Source organism: Mesoplodon mirus (genome assembly GCF_964341445.2).
Source record: "Mesoplodon mirus genome assembly, chromosome: 3".
NCBI classification, from domain to species: domain Eukaryota; kingdom Metazoa; phylum Chordata; class Mammalia; order Artiodactyla; family Ziphiidae; genus Mesoplodon; species Mesoplodon mirus.
Window position 1 is genome coordinate 50,914,043 of NC_138978.1, and position 17,092 is coordinate 50,931,134.

The window sequence follows — 17,092 nt, forward strand, 5'->3', positions numbered from 1 at the left end:
TGAGTGTTTCAAGTCTTGAGAGTGCGTAAGAGAACTCCTTGAAGACAGGCACCACATCCTTATATATCGACATTTTTATAAGCCCTCGTTGATCTTCGATGCCAACACAGAGCAAATAAACATAAGAGTGGGAGAATTTTGGAATCTCGGAGTCAGAAGAAAACAGAGTTGTCTATTCCAGTGTTTCTCCAAGTGTAATCTTCAGATCGTCTATTTCCGAATCAGCAGGGTGCTTCTTGAAAAAGCGGATTCCTGGGCCCACCCAGACCTACTAGAAGCGTCGCCTAGAATCTGCATTGAACAAACACTAGTGGTGTTTGTTATGTAGACTCAAGTGAGGAGAGCCATTAGTGGACAGTCCATGGAGATGAACAGATGGGCTCAAGTCATAGACCTGCCACTCACTGGCTGTGTGTCTTAGACATCTTGTAACCTCTCTGAGAGCAGCTTCCTTATCTATACCCTGGGCTCCATGAGCCCTTCCTTAAGCTGCTCGAATCTGCTCTCTTTGGTACCCACACTGAACTTTTAATGAACTTCCGTCTTAGCATGAGGCCTATAGGCTCCAGTGCAGACATAATGCTATAAATGCTATGTCATGCTTCCCCTTTAGACAATGAGATACTCAAGCGAATGTGCTCAGAGCCCAGCAAGCGTAGCCTCAATAAATCTAGTCCACCCCCCTTGTGAGGATAGAAACCATGGGCTGCCCCTGTTGCATACACCGTGATGCCCTGGTCTTGGGATATCCTTTGGGCATCCTGCTCTACCGTAATAAACAATCTCATTGATTAAGGAATAATTTTCTTTGCCTTGGGCCTCAGCTCACTCTCATGCCCTAAGTATAATAAGTGCTGTCTAAAGAAAAGTCATCTTTGGCAGCCCTGTCTTTTGACTAAATGGGAGTTACTTGATTGCAATAAGTATTTTTTGACCTCAGTAGAGGCCTTTCAGTGATTTTCTGGCACGGGAACTTGTCAGTGTCCGAACTGAGCAATTTCCTAGTATATCTGAAAGGGAACTTGATGAGGTAGAAAGTGTCATACGAGGAGTCAGGCAGCAGGATCTAGTCCCCAAATTGCTACGGCTGTATGACCCAGGCCAAGTCACACTCTTGTCTAGACTTGCATTTATGCAAAATGAAGAGGTTTATGATTTCAGAGGATGGGTCTGCCCTGCATTTGTGTGCTACCATTATTTAAAAATCTACCTTCTCACAGTTTCTGTAAGGCTTAAATGGAAGAATTCACATGAAAACACTTCATACCTATAAAGAGCTCTTCAAATCCTCCCTCAGTTACCATCATTCATGACCATCACTGCTACTGAGGGCCACGAAGGGAGCTGGTCCTGTACAAAGGAGGGTTTGGAGCAGCAGAGGAAAGTCGTGGGCAATTCTGGAGAACAGGCGTCTGAGCCCTGTAAGGAGTCTCACAGGAAGGCACTTCTTGGCTAATACAAAGGAGGGTTTCTGGTAAGGAGGACCCAGAGGGCTGATGGTGGTCCCTAAGATGCTAGATCCAGTATCAGCTACAGTTCAGGAACATGGTACCCAAGAATAACAGAGGCTAGAGGAAGGCAGGGACCTACTTCTAGAAATCCCACTTTTTGAAGCTGAAAGGGTCAAGAGAGCTACTATTATTGACTTCTCCCAAATATTCCACAAGTCCCATCATTCTGAACTTTTTAGGGTCACAAGACGTACCATGTTCCCATCCATCTCCATGTCTTTGTGTTATTCCTTCTGCATGAAATGCCCTTCCTTATCTTTTGTATCTCAGAAAATATCCATTCATTGCTCGAGATTCTCCTCCTCCAGGAATTCTTCTAGCCTTCCAGCACCCTCAAGAAGAATGAGCTCTCCCCTCTCTCAAGCCCCCACTGTCCCCAGGACAGGATCCCATCCTAATGGCTGTGCCCTTCTACTGCACTTGTGTGTTTACGTGCCTGTCCCCAATAGACCAGTGTTTTTCAAACTGCATGTCACAAGTCACTAGTAAGTTTAAAATCAATTTACTGGGCGGTTGCTACCAGCATTCTTAAGGGTTAAATTTAAAATGTTAGAATGTATCACATACAGTAAGCATAAGTCTTATTTTGTGAAATATTTTAGTTAGGTGTGGGTACCTCTATTGGGTTATAAGGTATTTCTTATTATGGATCATGGCTGGGAAACTACTACACTCTAAGCTCTTTAAGGACCAATTCTTTTCAGCTGTGAATACTTAAAACAAGGCACCATACTTAACATGCAATACACATCCGATCAATGCATTGCATGTGTCAAGCATGACGCACCTTTAATTCATTGAATCCTCAATCCAAAGATCAGGTGATGTTAAGACGTATCATCCCCACATCGTGGGGTGGGAAAAGGCAGCTGAGAGGAAGTGACTTGCCCAATATGCCTAAGTGGCAGGAATACAACTCCCCCTTCTGAGTCTCTGCCTCATCATCTACCCCATTCATCTCAGCAGGGGAATGAGAAAGGAGATTTTAGAACTATGCAAATTGTCATTATCTATCGGGGGGCAAAGTTTACCCCTGCCTCTGCTTCCTTCTCTCTCCCACACCCAGGGGTTCCTGGCACCCCTGACCACCTGAGAGTAGAGGCCCAGGATGACAAGGTCAGCCCCAGGGCTTCTGGGCAAAGAGCTAGGCTTTTGCAGGGCAAGAAATGATTCGGGAGGTCATTTCGTCGATTCCCCTGTGCCCAGGCAGTAGTGGAATGAATCCAGTGGAAATAGATGGGAATCTCCTGTTACAGAAGATCTCACAAATTCAGGGCATAGACTACACGTGTTTGGCGTTTACTAGTTTAATCCTTTGAGATAGGATCAAGAGAGCCGAGATCTGGTTCCTACTCTGCCACCATGTGTCCTTGGGTGTGTCCCATCCTCTCTCTGTGCCCCATTTTCCCCTGGGGGGCTGTCATCACTGAACCCTTCTTCCATTCACATTCTCACTTGTCCCTTCTCCCAGGGTCACCTAACTGTGGCAGAGACAAAGAACATCCTCGCCCTTCCCTACATCCTGGAGGAAGATAGCAGCACACAAAAGAGCGACTGCTGGCTGAGCCACACACCCTGCAAGAGGAAAACCAGGAAAGACTCTGCTGCATGTTTATGAAATTCACGAGCAGCTGCTTCCTCTGCTGCACCCACAGCAATGGCGGCCTGGCCCTGCCCTGACCCCTCCCAGGGCCCCATAATTTGCCATCTGTTGGAGGGTCAGGGAGGAGGTGGCCAGATAGTCAAGTTGTCACCAGATAGGAAATGAACCGATGTCTGTCGCTTCGTCCAGGTCCCTGGGTTACGCCAGGGGTGGGAATGGTGAGCCCAGCTGTAGAGTTCACATCTTGGGAGGGGTGGCTGTGTGTGTGTGTGTGTGTTTGTGAGAGAGGAGACTGAGAGGGTGAGCATGTGCCTGTGTTTGCCTTGGCCTGTCTGTGTATCTGTGATTCTGAGTGCTGGTGACAGAAAGAGGATGGATGTCTGTGTCTGGGTACAACTGGGTCTGTCCCTGTGGCTCTGTCCTGTGCACCTCCGTCCACATGTGTGAAGATGGACATCAGTGTGCCTGCCCTTCTGCCCCTGCGTGTCCGTGTCTCTGTGTTGAGTTCACGACACTGTGTAGGTTTTTTGTCTGTGTTGGCTGCCATTGCCCTCCTCCTCTGGAAAGCATTCAGCTAGTAAGCAGTGAGGGAGGGGACCAAACCCTCTCCTGTTTGGCATGTGATTTTTGTCTAGACACGTCTTTTTGCTGTGACAGGACTTACTCTCAACAGACCCGGGTAAAAGTGCTTGGCTGTCATGGCCTGTTGCCCAAGGCTCTGCAGTGGCTGAGCCAACATTCTGGAGTGATGCACTGTACCCCCTGGGGACTTAAAGACATGTCATGATCCCCAAATAGAGGCCACCTACATGGGCATTGCATGGAGACAGTTCCATCTGAGAAGGCAGGTGCAGCTCAGTTACTACAGAGTCCAAAGTCGGCTGTGCCTCGTAATCTCTGTGGGAGAAGGTCATGGAGCTGAGGGCCTCCAAGATCAATTCAGATGAGGAAACTAGGCTCAAGAGGAAGTGTCTTGCCTGGGGTCACAGGCTAATTCATCACTCATTCTTTAGCCAATGCTTATCAAGTAGCTATTGTGTGTCAGCCACTGTACCAGGCACTGATAATGAACAACCAGAGGGTTAAGCCATGGATTCTGCTATTAAGGTACCCAGAGTCTAGTTGGGGAGACAGACATGTGAACAATTACGACAGAACCAGCCTGAATGTCACAGCAGGAAAAACATGCAAAGGACTATGGGAGCATTAGAAGACAGTTAGGCAATCTGTCATCAGAAAAGACAGAAGAGAAGGTATGCTAGACTAAACAACAGCCCCCCAAAGATGCCCACATCCTAATCCCCAGGACCTGTGAATATGTTACCTTACATGGCAAAATGGACTTTGTAGATGTGATTAAGTTAAACATTTCGAGATGGGGAGAGTATCCTGGATCATCCAGGTGGTCCCAATGTAATCACAGGGGTCCTCGTAAGAGGGAGCCAGGAGAGTCAGAATCACAGAAGGAGATGTGAAGATGTAAGCAGAGGTCAGAGAGAATGAAAGAAAGAGAGATGAAGATGCTACGCTGCTGGTTTTGAAGACGGAGGAAGGGGCCACGAGCCAAAGAATGCCGGCAGCCTCTGGAAGCTGGAAATGTCAAAGAAACAGGCTCCCTCTAGAGCCTCCGGAAGGAACGCAGCCCTACCAACACCTTGATTTTAGCCCGTTGAGACCCATTTTGGAATTCAGAACTCAAGAACTCTAAGAAAATTAATGACCCACTGCCTTCTCTTCCCCAAGCTGAGCATTCCTCAAGCTCCTAGGCTGACTCCAGTGTCTTGCCCTGGCCTCTCAGGTGGCTTAAATGAAATGGCTCACTCAGTGCTGGAGTGCTGAGCCAGCCAGAACCATGCGCTCCTGAGGACCAGGCTGGAAGTCAGGCGCTGGGAGAAAAATGATAAATATCGAGTCCCTACTCTCATGTGTTCAGAGCTAAGTGGGACAGGGAAAGATGTTTATAACCCTTTTCTAAGTCATCTTGACACTGTAAAACAGGCTTTCAAACTGAAAGCAGCAACTGGGTCAGCCCGAAGGGTTGGGAAGGCCCCTGACACCCTTAAATTCTGCTCTGTAAGCAGCTGCCTATGCTGCTTATGCCTCGGGTGACTCTGGCCGCTTCAGCTCCGGTGACCATGCCTCCTTGCCAAGCACAGAGGGCAAAGCTTTGGAGTCAGTGATCATCCCGGGAGCTGCTGTCGACTAGCTCTGACCTCAGATGACTAGAGTCATCTCTCTGAGCCTCAGCGACCTCATCTGTAAAATGCCCGCAGTATACAGCGGCTTCGTGTCCCTAAAGGGAGCCGATGAGTAAAGGACCCAGAACAGAGCTAGCATAGAGTAGATGCTTGACAGACGCTAGGACCGAATGCCTATCCAGTGCTCCAGTGCTCCAGCGCACCCGAGCCAAACAGGATAGAAGTCAGACCCCTCATTTCCCTTCTCGAAAATAAACCACGGTCTTCCCGGACACTTTGTCTCATTGTGCGTAGAGAGCGCTCTATAAAAGAGAGGAAGGCTATGAAGGACCCCCCACCAACATTTCAATTTTTTTTTTTTTTTGCGGTACGCGGGCCTCTCACTGTTGTGGCCTCTCCCGTTGCGGAGCACAGCCTCCGGACGCGCAGGCTCAGCGGCCATGGCTCACGGGCCCAGCCGCTCCGCGGCATGTGGGATCTTCCCGGACCCGGGCACGAACCCGTGTCCCCTGCATCGGCAGGCGGACTCTCAACCACTGCGCCACCAGGGAAGCCCCCTTTCAATTTTTTTAATTGGGGATGCAGGAGACTTTAATTAGGGCAGTGGCGCCAACAAGGAAACACCACAGCAGGCCCCCGTGGGCTGACCTCCTGCCTAGAGCAAAGCCCAGAGGGAACGGTCAGCAAAGGGTTACCCTGTCGTGCAAACACCCATCCTCCACTGCCACTTCACATTAAAGGGCCAAGCTTCAGAGAACGAGCCCACAGTGACAGCTGCTCTCATTAACGGTCTGCTCCCCCAATTTCTCTCCCTTCTAGCCTTGACTGAAAAGAAAAACGAAAGAAAGCAATGAATAAAGCCCTCAAAACAGCAAGTTCCTAGACTAGGGTTCCTGGGATGAGGCCGGCCGGCAGCTCAGATGCTACTTTCTTTGTGGCGTCCACTCTGATCACCCCAACTCCCTGCCCCTCTTCTTGCCCCGCCTGCCTGCTGAAGTGCCCTGGCTGGTCCCCGTGACAGGCCCTCGTTGTACTGTAGCTCCTGTGCTTGGCCTGGCTGTGAGCAACTAGACTGGGATTGTTCTGGAAGTAAGGGCTGCGCCTTACCCATCCCTCTGCCTTCAAGAGAATGTTCTCAAGAGTACAACTTTGTGTTGATTACACACACATTCACTTACTCCGAGCGGCCTTGGTGACACAGGGAGAATAACATATATGTTAACTAGGGTCCCTGTCCCTGAGAAACAATCGAAAGGGAGACACACGTCCACAACTTCAACACAGGGTGACAAATGCAGGAAAGCAGGGAGGTTATTGCAGGGAGACACGGGGCTGCAGCCAGGCTGAAAAACCAGGAAAGGACCAGGGGCTGGCCTAGATCTCACTTCATGATTCTTACTGGGAATGAGCAAGGGTTAAACTAACAATACAAGCTGCATTTGTGGCACTCAAACACCCAGCCAGTACTGTTCTGGGATTCCTGCTGGACCAGGGTGAGTGCCCCTGAGTAGGACCCAGGAAGGCACAATGTCAGAGGAGGTGTTCAGTCGTGTTTGCTGAATAAACCCCTCAAAATTTTAGCATGAAATGTAATGTTGTACAGATTAAAAAAAAAAAGTTTCTCTTTTTGACTCTTAAAAACACCAAAAAACTTAGCAGGCAAAAAAAAAAGTAGAGATTCCTGAAGAGATAGAGCCTCAGAGGTGGAATGCCTCATCCCGCCTCACTGGGAGTCAGGGAGGAAGTACGTGAAGCGGTAGGTCATTTGAGGCCAATCAGAATGTGGTCCATCCCAAGGCCATTCTCTAGGAAGCTCTGTGACTTGATTGTACAAAGCCCTCAGGCTAGGAGAGGGCTTAGCCTTCACCAAACTCCCACCTCTCCAGCCAACACCTAGTTTAGGGCCTGACCAAGTCCTGTAAAGGTCACAGTGGGAAGGGCAGATGTTTTCCAAGAAGCTGGGAAGGGCTTCTGAATAGCAAGTGATCACCAAAGCAGCAAGTGAGCAACATATGAGTCAGAGACTTAGACTCTTGACTGAGTGTGACCTGAGGCAAGTTTCTTCCCCTCTTGAACCCTGACTGCCTTCAAGAGTGAGTGAGCAGAATAATATCTAAGACCTCTTGCTATTGCAACTATGAGCACGAACCTTCCGTATTTCTGGAGAAAAGGGTTCACAGAATCTGTTGGATTAAAACTCCCAGGCTGGCAAGAAGCAGGAATTATCCTCATTTCACTGAAGGGCTCCTGGGGCAGGATGGCTCCTCAGACACCAAGCAGAGAAGAGGACTCAGAGCTCCCTGGCTTTGGTCACTGAGCTGGAAACATTTAACAAGCAAGCCATCCAGGGCCCTGCTTGTGTGCTGAGGACAAGAGGCTACTTACTATGCAGCAGGCCACCAGGGCTCCTTGAGCAAACCCCGCCAGGACATCACTGGGATGGTGCTTGTGGTCAGACACGCGGGACAGTCCTGTGTAAAAGGCCATCATGATCAGGGTGAACTGCAGGAGGGGCCGGAGCAGGCGGGCCCCTCGCCAAGTGAAGCGGGCCTGCAGGTACAGCTGGAGGGAGGAGACAAAACGAACAGACACTGAGTGACTGGCCGCTCACCTGCATTCTAGCCCCAGGTTGACACACATGACATTCCCACACGTGGAACCATCTGGAAGAAAGAGCGTTCAACTTGGACTTGACCTCAAGCCCATGTTTTTATTTTTCTTTTATTTTTTTTGCGGTACGTGGGCCTCTCACTGTTGTGGCCTCTCCCGTTGCGGAGCACAGTCTCTGGACGCGCAGGCCCAGCGGCCATGGCTCACGGGCCCAGCCGCTCCGTGGCACGTGGGATCCTCCCGGACCGGGGCACGAACCCGTGTCCCCTGCATCGGCAGGCGGACTCTCAACCACTGCGCCACCAGGGAAGCCCAAGCCCATGTTTTTAAACCTTGAGCCTAGTTCCTCTAGTAAACACTAAGAAAAATGGAGCTTTTCTAGGGAGGTAAGCTAATAAGAGCCAGGGAAAAGAATTCATGAGAATGGCCTTAGCACGTTGCCTGGCGTGTACTAGACCCTCCTGAAACTTGAGTTTCCTCTTATCATCTTCTTGATGGAAACCAATTAAAGAATAGTAACTGGGGTTAGTAAAGGTTTCTTTTGTTCAACTGATGACAACCCATTCAATGCACATGTGTGTTTTCCTGGAGATGACGGCTATACAATCCCTACACTACCTGCCTCTCAGGAGTGTCATGGAAACACAAGCATGATGACGGTGGGGGGGGATTTATTATGATAGTCACAAGGGAATGCTTCTGCTTCAAAAGAAAGCAATTCTATCAAAGAACAAGCTTCTATGTCACCACTTGGAACTAGGGATTTTGCATTAGAATATGAGGAAACACATAAACCAACCAGACAATGCCAGAGAGCTTTCAAAGAGAGGTTGACAGAGACTGGACTGGGTGGGGTAGAAGAGTAACCTGAAGAAAAATGGAAGAAAAACACCAAAAAGCCGCTTTGGCCGAGGCAAAGAAGTTGCAGTGACGTCAACTGGGCATTGTCCCTTGGAGTTATCTTGCTGCAGTTTCCGTTCTAACCTCTGGGCACAGCAGACTTCTCAGGTTCCTGTGGGAACTTGGGAAGTGAGGGGGAAGACACAACGGGACGAGGGGAACTTCCGACTACAAATCAAAGCAAGGCACTGGGAGACCAGAGAGAGGGGAAGAAAGCAGAGGGGAGGGGCTGACAGCCTAAAGATAGACCTGGACGGTGGCAAGGGAGTGACTCTGCCCTTCCTGAGACAAATGGACACCTTCCTTTGGGTGGTCAGGAAAGACAAGCCAGCAGCAAACCTGAGGAGATAGAAGAGTGGAAGATTCCAGAGTCACTCTTGCCCGCGGAGGAAGAACTTCTAGCACTGAAACCTCAACGACTTGGAAGATGATTGCAAAAAAACCCAGGCCTGGAAAACAGCAGGCAACTGTATAATCACTGCGGAATTATATAAATGTATTGTTGGGAAATGCAAGAACAACAAATAAAAAATAACAAAGAGAATGCACGGATGATGTTGGCCACTAACAAGTGATAAAAGCCAATCGTTTTGCAGAAATAAAAAATACCCAGTTAAAAGTCTAAAAGAAGAGATAAAATCATCATACTGGGGCTTCCCTGGTGGCTCAGTGGTTGAGAGTCCGCCTGCCGATGCAGGGGACATGCGTTCGTGCCCCGGTCCGGGAAGATCCCACATGCCGCAGAGCGGCTGGGCCCGTGAGCCATGGCCACTGAGCCTGCGCATCCGGAGCCTGTTCTTTCGCAACGGGAGAGGCCACAACAGTGAGAGGCCCGCGTACCTCAAAAAAAAAAAAAAAAAATCATCATAATGGCCAAGATGATGATATAAATAGTTATTAGCTTACCAAGAACTGCATAGAGCCTTTATGAAGCCAAGGACATAAAGGACAATTTGAATAGATCGCTAGGATTTTTATTTATAAGAACACCCATTTATAAGAACCCTCAACTTATAAACTCAAAAGTTAATATGTAAACTTAAGCAGATTCCTAGGAACATCCTAAAAAGGTTTGGAGAAAAAAACCTTAAAAAATTATTCTAAAATTAACCTAAAAGGCCAAACCTGTGGAACTAGCCAATAAATAAATAAATACACACACACACACACACACACACACACACACACCCTCTCAATAAATAAGCCAGGCACTATGATAGGTGCTAAGGACACAGAAATGAGAAGTTATAATTCCTGCCCTACGAGCATACAGTTGGGGGAACATATGAAAACATGTAAGTGTACTTATGGGCTTTATAGAAACTATGAAAGAAGTTGGGGGGACCAAGGTCAGTTACTAAGGGGAAGGTATACTTGACTTGAATCCTAAACATGAATAGGTATTTGCTAGGAGTTAAGGGGATGGTAGTGAGGGGGTGTGTATTCCAGGCAGAGCAAAGGCTTATAAGTATGCCAGCAATCAGAGCTGCAGAGAACTTCTTGAAGTTCTGTAATAGCAGAAAAGGGTGTATGGGGCAGGGGATGGGGTGAAACACAGGGCTACAGAGGCAAGCACAGGCAGTTCATGAAGGGCACTGGAGGTCAAACTAATGAACGTGGCCTTTATTTAGTAGGTCAGTCTTTCCCAAACCATACTCCATGGGATACTAAGGGTCTTTTTAAAAAACATTGGTAAATACTAAATCCTTGTTTTCATCACTTACAAGACATTATTTTTACAGAGTATCCACCTAATAAATCACAATTGGGAAATGGTGCTGTAAGCCATGGTGTAAAATGATTTTAAGCAAGGTACTCAGTACCAGAAAAAAATAATCTGCAGGTCAAAGGCTACTCCCTCATTTCTGCTGAAATGACCCAACAAACAGCAGATTCTACAATCATGAATCAAAGAAATCTCTTCCTTTTTGAGAATGAGAATGGGGATGATGTTGACAGCTCCAACTCAACCCGGTCTTTAGAACAACAGCAAGTTCAGGGAAGAAGGACTAGTCCATAGGCAGTGTGACCACCATGGTCTGGCCTTCCTCCAGCCAGTCTTGGCAATGGACGGGGCGGGGTGGGTAACGGAAAGGGCACAGGTTTTCACCAGAAAAACCTCATTGGGGACTTCCCTGGTGGTCCAGTGGTTAGGACTCCATGCTTTCACTGCTGAGGGTGTGGGTTGGATCCCTGGTCAGGAAACTAAGATCCCTCAAGCCACAGGGTGCAGCCCCCCCCCCAAAAAAAAGAAAAAGAAAAACCATATTGAGCCTCAGTTTTCGCCCATCTAAAACAAGTGTAACAACCACTATCTTACAGGCTGTAGCACAGATTGGTGCTAAGTGCCTGGCACCACGTACTGCTCAAAAAACAGATGCTTTTATTCTCTAACCATGGTTTTTTTTCTCTTAATTTGGACCTAATAACCTCAAGGTTTTCTCGTTTCCCTCAATTTAAAAATCTGCAGGTCCTCAAAAAATGATTGTTCAAAATCCTCCATCTCTCCCTGCCCCCTCCATGTAGACTTTAGGTCACCGGCCCTGGAGATCAGGGTGGGACAGAGGAAGGGTGGGCTTCCCAACCGGACGAGGCACACATCTCCCCTTCCACTGACTCAGATACTGAAGGCTGGAGCTTAATATAAGAAAAAAGCAGGGCTTCCCTGGTGGCGCAGTGGTTGAGAGTCCGCCTGCCGATGCAGGGGACGCGGGTTCGTGTCCCAGTCCGGGAAGATCCCACATGCCGCGGAGTGGCTGGGCCCGTGAGCCATGGCCTCTGAGCCTGCGCGTCCAGAGCCTGTGCTCCACAGCGGGAGAGGCCACAACAGTGAGAGGTTCGTATACCGCAAAAAAAAAAGAAAAAGAAAAAAGCAAATACATGAGAGGAACTTGAGGAGGGAGGAAGAGATCTGTCATCAGAATAGCTTCAGAAAGGGAGTGCTCAGGAATAAGAAAGAAGTGAGGGGCCATCTTGGGGGAAAGAATCCCTTCGGGAAGCAGTCAGGCATGGAATGAGTGGGCAGACGGAAGCTCGCGCCCCCAAATCCATCAGTAACTGACACATATATTGAGAAATGTCTCAAGATCTCAGGGTGGATCCTGGTGTCTAGCTGGGGCACAGCAGTAGCAAAGTGAATTTTGGGGTGAGACAGCCCTGATTCCAGTCCCAACTCTACCACTTACTAACTTCTCTAAGCCTCAGTCTCTTTCTCTGTGAAACAGGCAGGACAACATCTCCCTCTCAGGGTTGCCAGGATCAAATGAGACATCACAGGACCCTGCCTGGCATGAGACAGGGACTCAAGGCACTCTTTATAGAAATCGATGTCACCCTTTCGCTTTGATAGATGAGATTGACTCAGTGACTCTGTTGATTTCACCAAAACAAGTGAATTACTAAAGAAAGGGATTGCACAATGACCTTTCACCCAAGGACTACTTTAGATTTGAAAAGTCAGCTGACGGCAACAGGCTTTGAGGTTGATCAAAGGATCTGATAACACCCTCTGCCCCACCCCAATCTAAGTGCTGAATGGATTGGATTTTGCCAGTTGAAAGCCCAGTTCACAAGAGTCCCTCACTCCAGGCCAGAGGTTCGGGCCTCACCAGAATCAGTGAGTACATTCTGGAACACCCTGCTCCCTTGGAAACCTGACCTGGGGATACTATGTGGGTCAGGAGGCTCCATTCATTCCCACTCCATAGGGGCATGTAACCCTTACTCAGGAGAGGGAGTCAAACCTTGTGGCCCCAAGGATGTAATGCCCTGTCCTAGACCAAATAGCAAGGAGTCTCTCACAGAATCAAAGCTCCTGCAGGGGCTTCAGCAAAGTCCCAGGCACCCTGAAAAGGGTGGTTAAGAAAGGGGTGAGCACAGCTGGACAAAACCAGAAAGCCTGAATCAGCTAGACCTCTCCTGGGCATCTGCAGCCCTGAGGTCCTGTCCTCTCTGTCTTTAATTCCCCACCTGTGTGAAGGCCTCTGGGTTCAGAGAATCCACTTCCTGTACATCAGTGTGATGCCACAGAAAGTGCCTGACTTGCAAACAGAGCAACTGGATTTGAATCTTTTCTCTGCTACACACCAGCTGTCTGACCCTGGACAAGGCACTATGCTTCTCTGGATTTCTGCTTTCCCGTATGTAACATAAGGAGATTTGTTCACTTAAAAAAAATATATTGTGAGCATCTATTCTGTTCAAAACTCTGTGAAAGACACAGACATGAATAAAATAAGTTCCTTCACAAAAAAAGAATATAATCTTTCAGCCCCTTTCTGGGACTAAGATTTTTCTTCCAGTTGCTAAAATAAAACTGCTGATTGTAGATATGGAGTTTACAATAGAAAGGTGTATGTCTTTCCCCGCCCCGCCCCCCAATGTAAATGAAAGTCCTCGGCACACAGAACTCACTCCAGAAATGGAGCTCTCTTCTTCCTGGTCCGAGCTTCAAAACTGGGATCCTGTGGAATTCCAACAAAACCTCCTTAGAAAGATCTGGCTGTGTTCAAGCCAGCTCGGGGCTGAACCAGCAAGTCAGACGGGGGTGAGTCTCACTGGTTCTTGCTAAGTCATTTGTGTTTCATTACACAATTTGCATACCGGTGAAACAGGTCTGTACTGTCCTCTGGCTTCATTTCCATTGCTCTTGGGAGCTCTCTGCTAAGAGTGAGAAGGAGGCTTTTGTCCCTCCTCTGTCCCTGCCCTCTTTCTTCCTGGAAGTCTGTCCAGATCGCTGACACCCACGGGAGAAACTTTCTCCCTTCTCCCATCTCCTCCATGGCTCAGGTTCACGTGCCTGGTGACTCTACGTGGTGCAGAACTGGGAAGTTATTCAACTATGTTCAGGACAAAGAGGAGTTTTTAGTGGACTTTCCTCCTCCTTTAGAAGGGAATCGGATCTTGTTTTCTGCCACTATCAGGGGGAGAGAAAGAAACTACCGGTTTGCTGCACTTCGACACCGAGTGAGGTGCTTTAAGTTATATCCCCGGCAATTGTTACAACCATCCTGGTAGGCAGACACCACTGTACCCATTTTACAGATGAAGAGAGCAAGGCCAAGAGAGGCCATGTCACCTGCTCAAGGTAACAATGGGCCATGATTTCCACTGAGTAAGATTTGCCTCTTTTAAGTCCATGCTCTAACCACAGAACCACCTGGATTCCTTAGGGAATTAGTGCTTTGCATGTCAAGTATTCGTCTTTTGTATTGGACTTCTGTCTCTGGAGAAGCAATCTGAGGGGACTATACAGGCGTCATGGACTAAAGGACAACCCGAATGGGATATATGGAACTTCAGACTCCTCTAATTCACCTGTCACACACTTTTAGAGCACGCACGTCTCAAACACAGGTATATAGCTTTTGTAAGAGTTAGAATAGAAGAGTCTCTGACCTGATCTTAAGCTCAGGAGAGCCTGTGAACTAACTCAGAGCAGAGTTAATAGTCCTTTCCTCTGGGCTCCAATCCCTCAGTCCACCCCTATCAGAGAACTTAGCCAACTGCTTTGCAACTATTTAAATATTTTTCAGGCTTTCCTCACAAAATGTGAGTTCTTTTGGTGTCCCCAGGTGCTCACACAAGGTCTGGCACAGAACAGGTACTCAGAAACTGCTGGATGGATGGATGGATGAGGCAGGCAGGAAGAAGAGGAAAAACATCTGGTGCTGTGGTTTATTTCCCCTTGGAAACAACAATCTTGTTCCCGGAAGGGGTTTCACCAGACATCCCAGGATCTGTGGGCATGTCTCGTAGGCATACCAGACCCCACTGCTCCAGGATTCTAAACATGTTGAACAAAAGCTCAATGACTAACAACCAGAGGCCAGAGAACGTGGCTATCAGAGCACAGCCACTTCCCTGGTACCCAACAAACCCTCTGACACATCAACAGCTTTCACGGGTACCACAGTGAAGAATCCAAAGGTAAACAGTTCAGCAAAGAGGCAGCAAAGGCCTTCCCTACATCACACAGGCCCTTTGTGATCTACCAAGTCAGTGATGAGGAGATGAACAAAATTCTGATTGGAATGGAAAAGGAGCACGGCCTGGGAGTGTCAAAAGACATGGGATTCACCCATCCATCCATTCATTCGTTCATCAAACATTCATTGCATACTTAAGTATCATACACTGGGGAAGTGAGAGACTGCAGTGAATCAAGAGACCAAAAACCTCTCCTTCATGAAGCTGATAATTTATCTGGTGGAGATACACAAAGAGCATGTCAGATGGTGAGAAATTGGGGGAAAAAATAAGGCTGCCAAGGGAGTTAGGGAGTATAGGAGGGGGCGTCCAGGGAAGGCTTCTCTGACAAAGTGTCCCGAGGAAGGGGAGGGGCGAGGTGCAGGTTCCCAGGGGAGGAGCTCGGCAGTCCAAGAAAGGCCTCACTCGAGCTTGCTGCTGCCTGATCTGAGCTGCAAAAGGAGGAGCCGGGACTGAGGACCCCCAGGGTCTTCTCGGCTCTCACTGCACCCTCCACGCCCTGCTTCCTACCGGCCATCAAAGCCCTACTCAGCTGAACACCTGCAGATCCCACGTCACCACCCTCCTTTCCACCTGTGCACGGGCAGTCCTTCCAACCCTCCCACCAGCCCGTGACCACCCTAAGGGAAGCCTTCCCCGGCTTCTGCCCTTCACTCCAGCTTAGCTAGGGTGCCACAATTCTGAGCTTCCATAATAACCTATACACACCGGGCCCTCCTGCAGCACGGACCAGACTACCGTTACTGTCCACCTGTTCCTCTAGACTGAACTCCCCAAGGGCCATGCCCATGCCTTGCCAATCGCTCTATTCCCACCCCTGGCATGGGGCCTGGTGCATAATAGCCACTCACTAAATACATGCTGAATGATGAATGTTGAAAGCATAGGTGAGTTCCTTGAGGGCAGGGCCCAGGTCTGATTCATCTAGTAGCCCCAGAAGGCAGCAGCATGTCTGGTACAACAGAGGTTAACTCCAGGTGTGCTATGTGAATTGGTGCCTGGCTCCTGTGTTGCCATTTTATCCAGACAGCCAGGCCATCCTCAATCCCTGACCATGGAGGTGCAGGGCCAATCCAGATGTGATCCTCTGGAGTTTAGACCAGGGCTCAAGGGTAGGAAGCACCGTTTATGTGTATATAGGCTGCGGGATTTCTCTGATTAGAATTTGCATTAATCTCTGACAAGCCTTAACCTCATGCTTAAGCTTCCATGCCCAGAGATAATTTGGTGTTTGGAGCATGGTTTTTCCAAGCTACCCATTTTACAAATCAAAACCTAATATGGAGCGCCCTCCAAAGCCACGGGAGGCTCTAGATGGTGGCTGGTACTGAAAGGCCTGGTGAAGGGATGGCTGGCACTTCTGGTCCGCCACTCTCTGAACTCCATGGGAACCTGGGCAAAATTGTGTCTGAGTGCATCCCATCATCTCTTTCAGCACATAGTCCAAACTGCTTTTAAATAGAACCACAGAGACCGAGAAATCAGAAGACACCTTCTAATTCCACTCTTACATTTGACGGATGGGGAAAGCAGGGCCTAGAGAAGAAAAGTGGCAACAACTCTGCAAAAACAGACACAATTGTCTCCCCTTGACAGATGAGTATACTGAGGTTCGAAACCTAAGTAATCAACTCCCGGGTCCACAGCTAGTATTTAATTGGCATGGCCAGAGTCACCCAGGTCTGTCCAACTCTAAAGGCAAACATTGTCAATGCCATGCCCAGCTGGTTCAAACGGGCTTCTCCCCAAGGTTCCAGAGAAGCTGCGGATCACAGGCTGCCTTCATAAAAGCCCATGGGGCTCTGTGGGAGGCCGAGTGCAGCTTCTGCACTTCCTGCAGCCCAATATAAAAGCCCTGTGGGAGGAGTCTAGGGGCTTCTCTGACAGACTGCAGGATTTCCCACTTCCCCAGACAGGAGGCAACGGCGTTCTTCAAACTTCCTTTAGAAAGCTTTGCAAATTGGACTTTCAAAGAGTTGAGATTTCTGTGTAATATCACATAAAAAGGAGCCCTGTCGAAGGGCACTGTCCTCCTTACTTCTTAGCCCTTACCTTCAGAGGTTGTTTTAAGACAAGATAATCTTAGAGCTAAAAGGAGAGCCCTGGGTTTGCACGGTTGTCTATGTGGGTGTCTGTGAGTTGTGAATGTGTGTATGTTTGCAAGAGCTCTGAAGAGTGTGTGGTGTGTGCATGGGGGAGTGTGTGTAAAAATACGCTTCAGAGATGAAGGATTAAGGAGGCTCTCTTCTTTCTTCTTCGTTCCTCCCTCCCTCCCTCCCTCC

General features: G+C 48.6%; 1 protein-coding gene across 1 annotated transcript in view; it reads right to left on the reverse strand.

Moving 5' to 3' along the window:
* Positions 1-17,092, reverse strand: part of PLPP3 (phospholipid phosphatase 3) — an 85,606-nt gene that overhangs the window by 6,868 nt on the left and 61,646 nt on the right. The window contains exon 5 of the mRNA XM_082611934.1: positions 7,698-7,874. Coding sequence (XP_082468060.1) covers positions 7,698-7,874 — 177 coding nt within the window. The remainder of the gene's footprint in view (positions 1-7,697; positions 7,875-17,092) is intronic.